Genomic DNA, 17047 nt, shown 5'->3' with positions numbered 1-17047 from the left:
AGAACTGCAGGCCAGTATTGTATAATGTACATTGAATAGATGAAGTTCAGTGTTTCCTGATTCAGTATGACACTATTATTGATACAATTAAATATTAAAGACTGTTGCAGCTTGATTTGTGCCTTGAGAAAGTGATTATTTTGAGAAGTTGCAGGCACCTGTCCTGTGTGAGTGTGTGTATGAAGAATAAACCTGTAAGTGTCTCATTTGCTGGTAAATTATTGTTCATTAATTACTGTATCTTTCATGAAAAAGATGACTCAGCATGTAATACCAGATAAAACAGACTTCTGTCTACTGATGCCCTAAATGACTTTTTCATGAGGGATTTGAGAAATCAAAGTGCATTTCTAATACATTTTTCAATAACAGTGTCTTTTTGCATTTGTTCCCCATGAAATCAGTTTGAAAATGGAAAACTCCATTTGAAACTGGAAGATGAGATATGTGAAAATAAAGATCTCTTGAAAGAGTAAGTAATAGAACCAAGGATATATTTTTGTGGTGGAAATAATCCGTTTTCACATGGGCAGTTTTATGTAGCTGTTAAATATTGAAGGTCATTTCCATTGTTACTCCTTAGGTGTACAAAGTACTGTGCACTCCTGTGCAAACATGATATTTTTCCCTCCTTTAGAGCTGCTGCTTCGAGGCATCTGTGTAATCTGCTCAAGGAAACCTACACTTGTTTCACAGAGAAGACCAGCAAATGTAAATGCTTTTTTAGTTTTTATTTATCAGAGTAAATGTGCTTCTAGCTTGCTCTGAATTCACAAACAGAAGCAAGAAGAAGAAATTTCTCGTGCTGTTCAGAGAAGTTCTCCAGTTGAGATCGACTGGATGTGGCTCTCAGAATGAGAAGTGAATTTTAAGTGGCTCACAAAATTGGAAGTGAAGCCCCAGGTCTAACAGACTTTTGGTTTGTAATGCTAAATGCAGAAGGCTTTTGAAGGCAGTGAAATTGTTTGCTGCAAGGTTGCCAGCCTGGGAGCTCTTTGGTGCCCAAACAGTGCTCCAGGTTTGAGGCAGTGCCCACAGCCCCGACTGGCACTGGCAGCCACTGCAGAGCAGGGCAAGGCTCCCCAAGGCTGCTCAGCCCATTGAAGCTTTGCAGTCCCAGCCACACACTGGGAATATATTCAGACATAAGAAGTGACACTTCATGCCTGTTTTTAGGCAGTAGAATCTACTCTAAATTCCCAGCACTCTGGAACAGATTTCCAGAGCTGACATTTCCTGTTTTCAGCCATCACACATTTGTGGGGAAAAAAGGTCTGAACCCCAAGGTATAATGAGTAACTGGAATTCTTCTCATGAAACTGAACAAGCCAAGACAGTTGGATAACCTAATGAAGTTTAAATTCTTGAGGTTTTAAAACATGTTCTTGATTGGGAATTTTACTTTATATGCAATTTAGAATTTTACTAACTTGATCGTGGAGACTTAAGAAGTGTCTGTTTCTTTTTTGTCTTAATTCTAGAAACACTAGAATAGTTGGAATACACTTAATTCTAGAAACACAGTGCATAGATGTACTGTTCTTTTTTGATACCTGTTTCTGTTACTGTTCTCTTTTTAATTGTTTTCTATCAATTACAAAGGGGAAAGAAAAGAAGGAAAATATGGACATGGAGTGTTGCAATTTTATGACAGATCTGTGGTTATAGGTATCTGCTGATAGGAAGAAATTCAGTGCTAAACCCTAGATTACAATTTATAAATACTAACAGTTTTGATACATTATTATTCAACAGCATTAATACTATAATAGTTAATATGGTCACATAAGCTGATCCAAAATTACACTTTTCACAGAAAAAAATATCTTGGGAAGGAAATTTAAAAGCTGAGCTTGCTCAGTGTTTCAATGAAATACATATTTTCCCTAGATTCTAAATTTTTTTGGATTGTAACTTTTGGCACCATGTTTCATAATGACTTATTTAATAACAATGGAGCTGATAATTCCTTTTTTAATTCATTATGCTGATTAAGTATTATGACTTGGGCAGCTGGCATTCTTGTTCAAAAGAAAAACTTTCTCATATGTTCTTGCTTTGATAGATGAACAGGAAAAGGAAGCAACAATACAATTGTATGAGGAACTTCACAGCAACGTAGAAGTAAGTGACCAAGCTTGATGAAAGGAATGTGAGTTCTGTGAGCTGAGCTGAGTTCCATGTTTATGTTGGGATACTGTTTGTGTCCATCATGTGTGGGTATCATGTCATGTGTGATGCAGGAAGTTGTGTTTTCAATCCCTTTTCAAGAATTATTTTTGTGTTATATCAAACACGTTCAATGGAGAAGGTGCAGCAGTGTGTGGGATGTAGATCCCTGTGATCTGGGTGATGTGTGCTTAGTGCTGGGTCACTGCCACAACTTCTGGCTTCTTTTTGGGCTCTGTTTCACCTCCCTGCTGGTTCCTCAGAATGGTTGAGGTGGGCAGCAGCCCCTGGAGAAGTTCCAGGGTTTCCAATATTGAACTTCAAGTATTAAATTTTGTTTTTAGAGAATGACAGTGGCATTTGAAGAGCTTCGTGTGCAAGCAGAGAACGACAGACTGGAAATGAGTTTCAAATGTGAGAATTCTGTTTATTGAGTTTATGCAGCTGGCTCAGTTTTGTACTTCATAGCTTGTGTTACACATGCAGTGTCAGGGCAGGCAGATGTGAAGTGCTGGAATGGTGAGCAGCTCACACTGAGACACTGGGACCCTTCTTTTATTCCTGCTGCCTTTGGTCACTGCCTGGCCCCTTCTGTTGCTGTTCCACTGGGCCAAATCTGAAACTTTATTTTTCAAACAGTCACTCAAAATTGAAGTTTTGTCTGTGAGGTACAGTCTAGAGATCAATATTTATTTCACATAGTTTGTTTATTTAAATGAGAATCCACTAGTGTATAGCTACAGAAACTTTAGCTAAATGCTCTCTCTCTGTATGTATAGCCTGCTATGTTCCTGTTTCATTTTCACATGGTCTTTTCTGTTTGTATTTTGATTATAAAATCAAACATTGCCTCAAGAATTACTCTTGGGAAACAAATGCTAGAACTGTAGAATTCCAAGCAATCTTAAAGTGGAAGTTGTATTGAACTTGGAGTATATCTCAGCTAGAATGTTAACTATGGATGTTACTGTATCTCCAAAGTAAAAGAAGAAGCAGAAAAAGTGGACAAGTTTGAGAAAGAATGCAGACTGGAAGTCAGCCAAAAGGAAAAGCAGGTTTGCTCATTTTACCATCTAAGATGTAGAGCTTTATTTGTGCCTAAAGGGGCAATGCAAGAGCCAAGAAGTGTTTCTGGGTATTAGTAAAAAAGACAAAATAATGTCTGAAGCTGCATTTAAGTCAAATCTGCTAAGTTTAATGATGTTTCAGTACCTTTAGTCTACTGGAATTGATGGTTTGATTTTGAATTGGAGAACTTTTTTGTTTAGAGTAATGTGACTTGATCAATATTTGGCTAAGATTGTATCTAGCCAAATATTATCTATCTATCTATCTATCTATCTATCTATCTATCTAATCTAACTTGAATGACAGCAAAATGTCTGCTTATCATAGCTGGGGTACAAATGAAAATTATTATCTGTCCCTTTTCCAGACTTCATGATGATATTTGTTGCATTTTTCTAGATTTCAGCTCTTACCATACAGAGAGATGAAAAAGATGATGTCATAAAAGACATCAAGGCTCAGCTGCAGATGTCACAAAATAAGATTGCTGACTTAATGGAAGCAAAATGTAAGAGTTCTGCCTGCTGTGTTTAAATGTAATTGTTTACAGAATTTCAATGTAGTTGTTTATGATTGTTTATTTATTATATGTAATTGTTTATTAGAAGCATAGGAAACAGGGCCATGATAGTCTTATTCTGTTGCTGGTTGGCAGCAGAATTTTGGGGCCTTGAAGGCCTTATTTTTGTTTGGAACAGGAGCTGCTCATGTGGGAGCAGGACTGGCAGGGCAGTTTTTAGGGTGAGTCAAGCAGTGAGAGCTTTTGAAAATTGCAAGGGGAAAATATGTTGCTTCAGTTTTGCAAATTTAAAGTCAGGCAGATGTCACTGAGGAAACTTACTTTTCAGAACTTACTTTTCAATATTTTAAGCCATCTATACTCAAATTTTATCTATCATTTTATAGTAGATGATGTCAGTACCATTGGTCTTTGTTACATTCTTTAAATGTATGTAATTTTCCATTTTTAGCAGCATTTTTTAGTAAATATCCTATTTTTAACAATATAAACTTTTTTTTTTGTTTAGTACATAATGAAGAAATGTTAAAGGAATCCCAGGGCAGTAAAGAACATTTGAGGGCAGAGCTGGAAGAGGCTAAAATTTCATTGCAAAAGGCAGAGGTACCCCTTACTTATAGCTCTATAATAGAAATAGACTAGATGAGCATTTGCATAAATAATTATGGATACTTTAGACACGAAACAGCTGTAGCTGTTTGTTGGAAAACATATTTAGAAATGATACCATGTCTTGAAGGTTACTCAAAAGAACTTGGAAACTGAATTCCAGACTACAGTGAAAACATTAATTCAGGTTACTGGAGAAAAGGAAGAGCAGGAGGAAGAATGTAAAAAAATGAAGGCTTTGCTTGCAGCACTGACAGAGGAGTTTGAGACTTCTGTTGCCAATTTGAAAAGCTTGCTGCAAGAAGAGCAAAATAGGTAAATTAATGAGTTGAAATTCCAAGAGTGATCTTACAGGTTGCAGTCTATGACAAAACCAAGAACAATTGGAAATGAAGCTGAAATTTGGAGGGTTTTTTCACACAGTGGTCTAAATGCAGAGAATTTAATGTAATTTTTTTTGTTTGTGATAGTTGATACTGTATAAAAAGTAAATTTTTGCCCCCTTCAACTTGCATAATTCTGTCTTTAAAAAATACAGATTTCTGTAGATATATATTTGTTTACTTTTATGTCTACTGTTCTGAGGTTGTAAAACTGTAATTTGATGTGTGTTGCAGGCAGATAAATTATCTGCCTGTTAAAAGTTAAATGTTCTTAAAGTGCTTGTGGTAAGACGTTGTCTTATTGTCCTGTAAGTTTCAAATCCAGTGCTTTGTACTCTACATTTGGGATTTTTCATTTACCATTTCCTTAGATTAAAGAAATCTGAAGATGATTCAAAGCTGCTTACCTTGGAGCTCCAGAATAAATCTGCTGAACTGGGTAAGGCTTGTAGAAAGGCAGAAAATGAGCTGGGCAGTAATAAAAATGTTTTCTGCTTTTTTCTGGAAATGTACTGTCTCTAGTAGTTGGGAAATGATTTTACAGTACCTGTACCTGTCAGGAATGCCTGGATTTATTTTTACTCAGCTGATCCCTTTTCTTTGGGGGTCATTGGTGCTGGCAGCAGCCAAAGGGCAGTGCTGTGCACAGCTCCAACAGTCAGACCATTCATGCATGAATTCCTCTGGAGGTAATTTTGGTTTGCAGCTCAGAGCAGCAGCACTGCAGGTGCCAGGAGTGACTTGTGCAGCAGAGATAAAACCTCCCATGGAGGTTTCTGTGACCCTCCCCATGCTGGAAGTGCAATGATGCTGGCAGGGGTTGTTTTTAAATATCATCAATTTGATATCCTGTGGTTTCTAGGGATGTGCTCCTTAGTCCCCAGAGTAAGAGCTCTGCCTTGCTGTTGAGAACTTGTAAAAAATACCAGAATTGTGACTGTGCACACAGAAACCATCTGGAAGTTAGTAACAACTGGTTTCCTTTCTCAGCATATCCATCTGATACCTTCAGCAGTTCAGATTTTTTCTGGAACAATGCAGGTGCAGCAATACTTGGAGAATACTCCAGTCTTACAGTCCATGGTTTATTTGAAGCTATAATTGTGGAAAACATCATAGGCTCTAAATTTTATTTAAGATAAATATTTAGCTTCTCTTCAGATATAGATTTGCTAATGTCTGAATCATCTTTTCAAGTCTACATTTAGATTAAGTCATAAATTAGCTTTTCATTTCCTTAAATTAATCCAACAAGTTTTGAGAACTGGGTATTGCAAAAGGGTAAATGTTTTATACTGCCTGCTAATAATGAAAAATTATTCCTGTTCCATTCATTTTACATTCCATGTGCTGTAGAAGAGATGACTAAAGTAAAATGTGATAAAGAAGTGCAACTTGAAGAGCTGTCAGAAACTCTGGTAAATGTTCATTTTATTAATCTCATGGCATTTGCTCTTCATATGAAATTCCTCTTGCTTTGTAAGTATCTTAAATGCCATAAATAAACACCATCTAGTCTACCTTAACATTTCTACTAAACTTTCTCACACACAATTTCAGTGTTTTCTTTGAAGAACTTCTTTATTGCCTCTGTTTTTCTTGTCTCCCATGCTTTTGGTTTTTCTTGTCTCTTGTGCTTTTGGTTTTCCTTCTCAAGGTTTTTGGTTATTTCTTCTTTGTTCATGCCCATTCAAATGCCACTCCCTCTGGATATAAAGTTTTCCCATTTTTTCTTCCTTCCAGGAAGGTAATTAGCTCTGGCCTCTGTGAACCCTGCTGTGCTGTGACACAGGCCCATTTTCTGTCACAGAAGTCAAAGCTATATGAAATACACTCTTAACAGAAGTTTATTTTCATTATGATTTTATATTTACAAGCCTAACAAGAATCCATATCAACTCAAGTTAAGATAGTGTGAAATCAGGTGTGCATTTTACTGTGTCTGCTTGTTGTTATAATCTGTGCATTGAGTGTTCTGAACTGAGTTTCACTCATTTTCTAAAATGGGCAAATTGGAGGACTTTGATTGAAGAAGAATCTTGAGGCTACTGTAGAAAATATGCAGAGAGAGAAAAATGTGGAGAGAGAAATGAAAATGCTCTCCAAATGAGAGAGGTCTGAAGCAGGGCAACAGTAACATGTTTTTAGAAATACTGAAGTTGCACATATTGAACTTGTATACAAGTTTATACATAAGAAACAGCACCCAGAGCAGGGTCCCACCCGAATTTTGCAGCCCAGGTAATGAAACTCACAGCAGGGGACAGACATGAACAGCACTGGTGTCACAGTTCACTTTGTCACACCACTTCCAGATCCCAGCAGAGATTGGAAAGATGCAATCTGGATAATCCATGGCATGGATGTTGTTGGGTTCTTCTGAAAGCCTTGTGCTCTTAGTTCATGTCTGATAACCTCCAGCAGTTGGAGTTTGCACATGGGAACTCAAAACTCTTCCTTTTCATTTTGCAGAAAGAATTCCATGGTTTGAAAGCACAGCTGACATGTACAGCTGAGAAGGAACAAGATTACTTAAAGCAGCTTGTGACTCTGAAAACAGATCTTGAACAAGAGGCGTATGACCATTTTGAAAATAGAATGTTTCATTAGTTTTGGTGTAATATAGAAGTTGCTTTAATCCACAGTGAAATGAACTGTGATTGTTTTCTAATGGAAGTTTTGAACCACATATATGACATTATTTATATACTTACATTTCTAAATTCCACTTTCTCTATTTATATGTATTCTATGGCATATGTAGTTGTTCCATATCTCTCTGACTTATTTAACAAGAAGAGAAAGTTTCTGAATTCATTGTTAATCTTGCTTTAAAATACATAATCTTCACTAACCATTATATTTATATAAAAGTTGACTCTGATTTTCTTTCCTTCTTCTGTCACCTTTTTACATCTCTCTGACTCTGCTGCAAAGCTTATATTTGTAGATAATTCCTGGACTTCTTTCAGCATGGAATAACACTTGATAATGGGTATGTTTAATTTAAAATGAGATTTCAAAATGCATCCTCTTATTCCTCTTGGCCATTTGTTTTAAATTAGGTTAAAGAATGAACAGCTAACAGTGTATCTCAGTAAGCTTTCACTAGAGAAAGAACAAACAGCACAAGAGAAAAATGCTGTGGCTGCAGAACTCAAGAAACTGCAAGAACAACAAGAGGCAAGTTGTAAACTTCCAGCTTTCTTGAAAGGACAATACTCAGTTTGACAAATGACTCAGTTTTGCAAATTAGATGATGAGCTGCAACATGACTTGGGTCTGTAGAGTACCTGAGCTATTTTTTGTGTTTGAATTGGAAAGGAAGTGTATTTACACTTGTGAACAAGGCAGGTCTGTGTGCTTTGGATGGCTTTGAATTTTTTAGGAAGTCACTTTGAATTTTATTTCTTTGCTGACACATGGGTCTTTATTTAGGATAGTAAGAAAAAAGAAGACAATACAAAGCAGTTAGTTGAAAATCTAGAAGAGGCAAATAGCCAGCTAAGGCAAGTAAAAGCAAATATTATTAACTGATATTGTTAAAGGAAGTAGACTCAAATAGTTAGTTGTGTTCAAATGCTGCTTTCTGGGATTTTTTGTTTAATGTTTTTCTAGATTATCTAGGTAAACAGAAACTATTCAGAATTGCTGTTGGCCAAGTAGAAATTTTCTCAGATTAGAAATACCAATTGCTGCAGGAACAATGTTTGCCATCATTTTGTATTCCATAGTAAGAGCTGTCTTGTTTTGCATTAGACATCTCAGGTGTGAAGGAAATTCAAATGGAAGTTGAAGGTTATGGATGAAATGTGACAAGGCAAAACTGGATCAGAGTTACTCTCTGTATCCCCAGTTCAATAGGCAGCTCCCATGTTTCACAGCTGCATTGCAATAGTCCAGGTCAGGATGTATTTTCCTGGGGTTCCTGGAACATCTTCTCCTACTTAAAAGAAGCATGGACAGTTCACATATTGACTTACTGGGCCTGTTGCTGCATTTTAAGAACATTTTCATTGAGCAGCTTATGAAGTTCCCATCAACATTAGCAGCTCTTTTTAGAAAATAAAATATGGGTTTATTAGAAGTACTGAAAACAAGTTAAAGGCAATATGTAAATATTTACTAATGTTTGTTAATTTGGTACTTAGAAATGAACTGGAGTCTTTGAAGGAGAAAATGGCAAAGACAGGTGAAGAGATGAAAAGCACACTGGATGAAAGAGAAGAAAATGTATGTCCTGTGTCATGAAAATATCTTACAGAACCTGCAGGGCAGCATTCAATGTAAAATCTTTGTTGGGATTTTTTCTGCAGAGCTCTGCCTGGGGGATGTGATCTCTGCCAGAGGTTTCTTCTTTCCCAGCTGCTGCCAGCTGTGCCCTTGTGTGTCCACATGTGAGCCCTGGTATTTCAAAAGACAAGCACAGTCACTGGGATGTTCACTCTTTGCTGGAAGTTTAATATTAAAGATTTATTTGTTTTCAGGCAAACAGAGAACCTGCTTTTCTGGTTTTTATATACCCACTCAGTGATGGATGGGCTCTGGATTAGATTTTTATATGTACTGTGAGTTTTAGCTTAAATAGATTCAAACATTTTTACTTTCTTTCTATTGGTTCAAAGCAACCTGGGGTTTTTAACATTAGAATGGATTTCAAAATTTCATTGTAAAAGCCTAATATTTACAATTTTAATTTCAGGTTAAGAGAACTGAAAATGAAATTTCAAGAAAGGAAAAGCCATTGAAGATTGTAGAAAATAATTGGGAAAATTCATTTTTTCATGGATGTAGGGAACTTCATACAAGTGCATTTTTTAAATTGTGAAAATGCTGGGGGTTTTTTTCTTCTTCTTTCTTAACTCCATAGCCACTAAGGAACTGGTTCACTGCTGTTAATTAACATCTTGTGGTACTTTATGGCTAAAACTCTGATTATTCTGACATGGCAGCTGGTGTTTCAGTCCCATTGGAACAAACCAGACTGGTGCAAGGGCAGATTTGAGAACATTTACAGGAATTGCTCACATAGGGAGTCATTTGTTGAACTTACTAATTCATGTCTGAAATATCTCTTTCAGATGAATAATCTGAAGAAACAGGTGGAAAATAAAACCAAATGCATGGAAGAGTTGCAACAGGAGGTGTGTAGAGATTTTAAATGTCACAAATACATAAACACATTATACTTTGGGTTGCCTTTTCAGCAGGTTTGTGTCTGCTGTGATGTCTTTAGATACACCTATGTAATTTAAAAATTCTCCTTTTTTATCCTAACCCTGAGCAAACTAGGGAGTCAGCTTTGGAATCACTTGATTTGTTAAATGAGCCTTAATTTGAAAAAAAGCAATTACAAAAATAATATCTTTAATAAACTTCTACTCTTTTTCATTTAATGCATAGTGTTTTTTATGTACTTGTATGAGTATCTCAGTTATCACTAGTAGAAAAGAATTCTGCACTAGCACAAATTGTATAAACTTCACTGTAAAAATAAATAACTTGTATTTTTGGTCATGACATCTTCACACCTTCTGTCAGCAGCATCTTAGTTTTAATTCCCATTCTGCTCCTCATTTGTTATTCCCTGCTGCTGCTCAGGAGGAGCCTTTCCTAAGGTCATGAAGAAACAGTAATTATCACAGAAATTAGCTGAACATTCATTTGTTTGAAGAATTGTTCTGGAACCTGAGTTGCACAACAGAGAGTTATTTGCCTGATGAAAGCTGGAATTTCTTGATGCAGTTAAACCATGACATAATTCTATGAACTTATTAAGATACAGTGCTTGTTTTGTTTTATTTCAACAGAATAAGGTGCTGAAAAAGAAAATTACTGCAGAAAGCAAGAAAAGCAACACTTATGAAGGGAAGGTAGGTTTAAATAACATCATGTAGAAGATGAGGTGAGTGTTTTAAGTCCCAGTGTAAGTAATTATAATACTTGTTAAATACATTCTGAGCTGGTTTATGGATCTGGGATACAGACTTTGCAGGAATGAGCTCATAGTTTTTAGAAGATGCTTCCATTTTAATCATTGGGCACTGACTATTGGACATTTAAGAGATGGATTCAAATTGCAATTAATGATGTTTCTTATCTGTTCCTTACTTTTTTTTTCTTTTGTTGATAGTGGACTGAACAGGGTTCAGCAACCTCATTGTAACAGAAAAGCATTTAAAAGACATATATATACACATATATATATATATATATATTACTCTTTTTAGTCTGTTCCTTAAATGTGTTCTGCAGTGGCAATCCCTCTGATGGGAATATTGTGTCCAGCTTTGGGTACTGCACTTGAAGAAAAGTGGAGTTTTTTGAGGATATTCATATGATAAACTTAAAAGGAAAAACTGTAATCAAAATGCACAGCTGGGAGGAAAATGTACCATAAAACCTGTGAAAATCTGATACAGATTTACAAGAGAGAAGAAACAAACATCTGTGTTTATTTTTTCCTGAGGCATTCAAAGCATTTAGGGTGACTGCTTAGGGCAGTCTTCCCCATTGTGCTGTTGCCATTGTTCCTTTGAGTATTTTCTAACTCACTTCAAGCCAAAGTTCAACTCTTTATTAAAAAAAAAAAACCTGAACTTTTAAATAGGAAACACTTGAATCATACCTGAAAAGTAACAGTGTTTGTGCTCAAAAATAAGAGGTAAGAAAAAATCATCAACATAGTAATTACTAAACAAATAACAGCAGCAATTCTGCATTCTCCAAAGGTGAATAAATTGCAGTTAGAGATGGAAAATATGAACAAGCAACATAAGGAAGAAGTTGACATCTATAAAAAAGACATAGAAACAAGAAAAGTAAATGAAAATAAACTTCGTGAAGAGGTGAGAGGTGTTAATTTTTACTGCAATTTATTTTTTTTAATTTAAAATGTTTTTATGAAGATTTATTGGCCAGAGTCCTTGCTCATATTTCAGTCTTATTAACATAAATGGAACTTGTTGTGAATCCCTGTGAACAAAGCTTTAGTACATTAGGTGCTTAGGTTGAAGTATTTGAATATGTCTTTGAAAATGAGAACTCAATTAAAAATTCTTTCTTTCAAGATATAGTTCAAAGAAATTCCACCCTTGGTATAAAGTCAGCCCAGTTAAATTAGATTATAACTTCTCCCACATTAGTATTTTTCTGCCCACACATTTTTTGATGGCAATGCTAAGAAATGTTAGGGCGGAGTGCTTGAAATGGCCTTTTGGTTTGCAGTGAGCTTGCCTGCCATGGCTGTACCTTTGATCTTGCCCATGTAAACAATCTGCAGAAAAGATGAGGCATTTGAAAGGGATCTTAAAAGCAAATAAAGGCCAAGTGGGACTGCAAACTTTGTACCCACAGGGGGAAGAAGAAATTAAGATTTTTTAAAAAATATATTGTTATGTTGATGAATGAAATGCAATTTATTACTGACAGGTAGAAAAGATGAGGTTGCTTTGTGATGAAACTGCAATGATACAGAGAGAAACTGATGCCAGATGTCAGCACAAGATAACTGAGATGATGGCACTGATGGAAAAGCACAAGGTCAGAGATTTTCCTGCTTGCTGTGGTTTGCAATGGGTGATACCATGTCAATACCATGTTTATAACTTGTGACACCACGTTAATGACCTTTCAAAAGCAGAAACAGGCCTGAGTCTCAGAAAAGGAAGCTGAACACATGCTGGACTTTGCATCATCTAAAATCAAATTCATTTGAAGATTTTGAAAAGATTCCTATGGGCAGATAATTCCAGTCATCTAAACTTCTGGGATTTCTAGATTTTTTTTCAATTCAGGCTTCCTTTGATACCATCTGAATGCAATATTTTTCAGTATCAGTTTGGCCTCTTTCTCAGAGGTTACCTAGTGACTGTCAGCAGTTTAGCCTGACACATTTTAGTTTACCTTTCTATTCCTCATTTTGCAATATCTTTAGCAGATACAGTAATAAAGATGGCACAGCTGGCTCTTAGTGCTGAGCACATATTGCTGCACAGAAATAAAGCACTCTCTGCCAGTCCACAAAATAATACTTGAATTGAGCATTTTCTGTTTTACAGTTTGTGCAGAAGCATCAATGAATCTTTTCTTTCTGAATCCTAAGAGCCTGGTTTGAAAAAATGATGTTTTAAGACTGGATAACTCCATAATTGTAACATTTAGTCACATGTTTTGAGTTTGTTGTTGGTTTGGTTTTTTTACCACAGAATGAATATGATAAATTGGTTGAAGAAAAAGATGCAGAGTTAAAAGTATACAAAATGAAACAGCAAAAGCAGATATCATCAGAAAGGGCACTGGTAAGGAGCACTTTGCAATGGTCAATAATTCAGTGAAGGGGCTGATGTCCTTGTGGAGTGGTTTTATACTGGCTAAGTGCCAGGCGCACACAAAAAAGCATTCACTCATTTTTCTCTGCTGTAGTTGAGCAGTGGAGGGGAAAGAAAAATTCAGGGACTGAGTTGAGATAAAGATTAGGAGAAAAACACTTTGAGGGTAAAGCAGATTCGAACTTAAATAGTATCAAAAATTATTATTAATAGAATTAAAAGTGAGTAATGAGAATTAAAATAAACCTTTAAAACACTTTTTTTCCCAATCCCTGCCTCTTGCCCACCCACAGCACAGAGAGACAAAAGATGTGATCTTCAGTCAGTGTGTGACTTCTAAAGATCTTTTTTCAGTTTGCTTCGAGAGTTTCTTTTCCTGCTGTGCTCTGGGGTCTTTCCCACCAGAGACAGTTCTCTGGGAACTTTTCCAGTGTGGTTTGAATTTTTACCAGTAGCAGTCCCACCCAACCTGCTGCACCAGATCTTATTCTGGGCACTAAAAACTCCAAATGTTTCTAAAAAGAAATTGGAGTAGCAGTGTGCTTGTGTCTGCTCCTCCAGCTAGTGGGTCATGTTCTGACTCCCCACTTTGAATAGGAAACTTATGTTTTAAATATTTAGATTGTGCCCTCTCACTCCTGTTCTCCCAAGGGTTTTAAGCTATTACCTTGAACACTTCTGATCAAATACCTGTTTCTAACAGTGCTTCAGTCTTTTTTAAACAAGCTAAAGCAAAGCTTCAAGTATAGGGCTGAAAAGCAAATAGAATTATCTTGTGTACCTAATGAGTGTCCCTGTTAATTAGTCCCTGTCTCACTTGGGACTGTTTTCCTTTTTCTGGGCTGTGCATAGTTAACCCTGTCCTTTATTTAATGGTTTGTAGGAAAATGAGCTGTCGTGTTTGAAAAAGGAACTGTCCTCCCTTAAGGAACAACTGAAAGCAGAAATGGAAGAAAAGGTGGAGTTTTTTATTCACTGAGCAGTGGGGGTGAGAGGTGTGGCCTGGGCTTGTGCTGTGGGAAGAGCTGGATTAGAAATGAAACTGAACAGAAAAATAGTGACTTTGGAATGCTGGGGTTGTGCTAAATCTGGTCATCTATTTGTGTGAACTTTGTAACAGTCTGTGATTATAGATTATATATAAATAAACAACAAAACAAAACTCTCCTTTATTTTTGGTAATTTTAACTGGCTAAAGCAAAAAAGTTCCCTAAACTGCAGGGGTTTTTTCAGTGACTTTTGAATGCTGGGGTTGTACTACATCTGGTCATATTTTTGTGTGAACTTTGTAGCAGTCTGTGATTATAGACTGTGCTCTGTCATTACACCAAGAACATTTTTAACAACTGAAATCAAATAAATATTTCCTTGCTGTCACATAACTCTTTTGTAGGAGAATCTCGTAAAAGAGCACTCTGGCAGTATGATTTCTGAAAGTGAAAAGAAACACAAGGTAACTTGAACTTTTTAATTGCTTTTAGAATTTGGGAGTGTTGATATGTGTAGAATCAATTGAAATGCCATGACAATTTATTTGCATTCAACAAAAGACATTGGAATGCTTTTGACTTCAAACTTTTTAAATTATAGAAAATACAAACTTATGTTCCTGGTACTCCTAAACCTTGTTTAGATCTATACAGTGAATCTATTAATGTAAAAAATAAAAAGTCTCCAAATTATATTCCTAAAATTAAAAAAATAAAAGTAAAAATAAAAAAAATGTGTTCTTCAGAACAGGAAGCCCCTTGGGCAGTCCAACATTGAAGTTTTGTAACTCCTAACAGTGAATTTTTCTTGTTGCATTTTTCTGCCTGTATTTCTTACTTCTCTTTCGATGATTTTTTTTTTCCCATGGGATAAGAAGGGATTTTAAAGGGTCACACCATTCCATGGAGATATTAGACAGCAGTTTCTGGGAGGGCTCCCAGTGTGTAATTTTTCTTGCTCAGTTGTTGATATTTTATGTCTCTAGAATTGTTTTACATAGTCTTAAAAGTGTCCATTTGTAAAGGCACTTTTCCTCTATAGAAGAGAAAAAAGCTGATATAGCTGTAAAAATGGTCAAAGTATCAAAGTAGTCCTGACTGCAGAACTCACCCTTCTTCCTGTAAGGAGTTCACTTGTGGTTTTCACATTGGAACAATGGAATCCAGCACCATTTTGATGTTATCTGTCAAAAAAAAGGTTGCACTGGACCATTCAATGCTTCTCAGTTTAACTTCTAATGAAAAAACTATTTTAAGTAACACCAATCTTGATATAGCTATCAGTCTTTCTCTGGAAGCCTTTTCCTGCAGTTTTGTTTGTTCCCATTTTCTTTGATGTTTGATAGAGTCCAATGGAGTGGCTACAGTTCAGAATAACCTAAATTTCTGCAGATAAGCATGGAGAACTTAAATACAATGTGCCATGAAACTCAGCTCTTCCATAGCTTCCCCTTCATTCTCCTCATTTGGCAATAAAAATAGTATAAAAAATGATATTTATACCCCACCCCACTTTGTTTGGGTCTTTGCTCCATGTTTGGATGGAAAGATCAGAGTTCCACCATTTCTCTCAGGTGAATTCTTGGACACTCAGACTGTAAACTGGGTCCTGAGTTTGGCTTTAGATTCCATACTTACCCCATAAAATATAATCTAAAAAGAAAAACATTTTCTTTCCCAGACATGTGTTATAAAGACTCCTCCAAGGGATAAAATGCAGAGTGGAAGAAGCACAAACCTGCCTGCAGAGCAGAGCAGCAGGAAAAAGCAGAAAGTGCTTGTGCAGCTGGACACTCAGTCAGACAGCTCTGAGCACACTGACCTCCTGGTAAGAGTCAGAGAACAAATCATGTGCTGAGCAGCTCTTTGTGCTCACTGCTGGGGCTGAGAATGGAAATAAAGAGTTTGGGCTTCCACATTCAAGCCAATATTTATGTATATTTTTAATTTATTGGTTCTTTCTGGAACTGTAGTTGTATGTACATAATTAACATTCTTTTTATGGAACTGTTAAGCCTCATAATGACATCTTAACTTTTTTTTTCATAGTTTAATATCCTTAGGGGGAAAGAAAAAGTATTTTTAATATAGTGTGACTAAGTAACTTTCAATTTAACTTTTAACTTTTAATTTAATAGAGCATAGTCTCAGAAGAAGAAATGTTTAAAAATTTGTACAAAGATTATCCACAAGCTTCACAATTACATTCCACAGCACCAAAAAAGGTATGTTAGCCTTTCCTAAGATTAAACCAAGCAGTTAATCAGATTGTTTACAGAAACTAAAGGATGGCTTTATTTTCCTTCCTAGAGCCCAGCTCCATGCAGCGTGAAATCTCCAGGCTCTGCTCTGAAACTCAAAACCATGAGGAGAATGCGCGAGGCGGGCTGGACTGCACTCTCCAAAATGGACAGGAAAAGGAAAATTATAGATGCTGTAAAGCTCTTTGCTTAAAATGCAGAAATATCCAGTGCCCTGGCATTGCTTGCAGGGCTGTTTTTCTCTCAGAGTTAGTGCTTTGTTGCATTTTTCTGTCATACTCAGTGTGTTTAATACTATGTTCATTCCTTTACACAAATAAACTTTAGAGATCCATAACTGCAACCCCTGCAGAGCTTTTTCCACCTTTCCTCCCTTGTGCTTCAAAATGTTGGGAAAAAAATTGGCCAGTTTTAAATTTGGAAATAAATAGAACTACATAGAAAGTTGTTTCAAAGCTGTTTCTAGCATTAGAAATTCTAGTTTTAAATAACTTCTGTTCTTTTGCATTTACTCTGTTTCTCTTAACACATAAATACTTAGTGGAGAAAATGTAGCTGTTAAATGAATGTTCTTTTACTGAAGTCCTCTTGCTTTTTCCTGCATTTTAATGGCTGTTCGACCAGTCTTTTAGATTGTTTTATTTTCAGTATGTTAAAATGGTTTTGAAACTTCTACAATTTCAGTAGAATTACTTGTATTTAAAAAGATTTCAGCTTC

At 36.0% G+C, this 17047-nt stretch overlaps 1 protein-coding gene across 1 annotated transcript; it reads left to right on the top strand.

The window, feature by feature from the left end:
* Positions 1–422: 422 nt before the first annotated feature.
* Positions 423–16754, top strand: LOC128950304 (synaptonemal complex protein 1-like; the record flags this gene model as incomplete). The annotated part of the gene is made up of 18 exons (XM_054295186.1): positions 423–472; positions 638–711; positions 2066–2124; positions 2514–2583; positions 3151–3224; positions 3637–3745; positions 4266–4318; positions 8815–8982; positions 9831–9893; positions 10560–10622; positions 11481–11597; positions 12181–12291; positions 12957–13049; positions 13963–14037; positions 14473–14532; positions 15750–15896; positions 16207–16293; positions 16379–16754. Coding segments are annotated over 18 exons (1617 nt in total), but the record flags the coding sequence as incomplete, so codon positions are not given.
* Between the last annotated feature and the right edge of the window lie 293 nt (positions 16755–17047).

This window comes from Melozone crissalis, unplaced genomic scaffold, assembly GCF_028551555.1.
Source record: "Melozone crissalis strain CALT ecotype California unplaced genomic scaffold, PUWL_Pcris_2 ptg000537l_1, whole genome shotgun sequence".
NCBI classification, from domain to species: Eukaryota; Metazoa; Chordata; class Aves; order Passeriformes; family Passerellidae; genus Melozone; species Melozone crissalis.
This window is presented reverse-complemented; position numbering and strand designations above follow the sequence as displayed.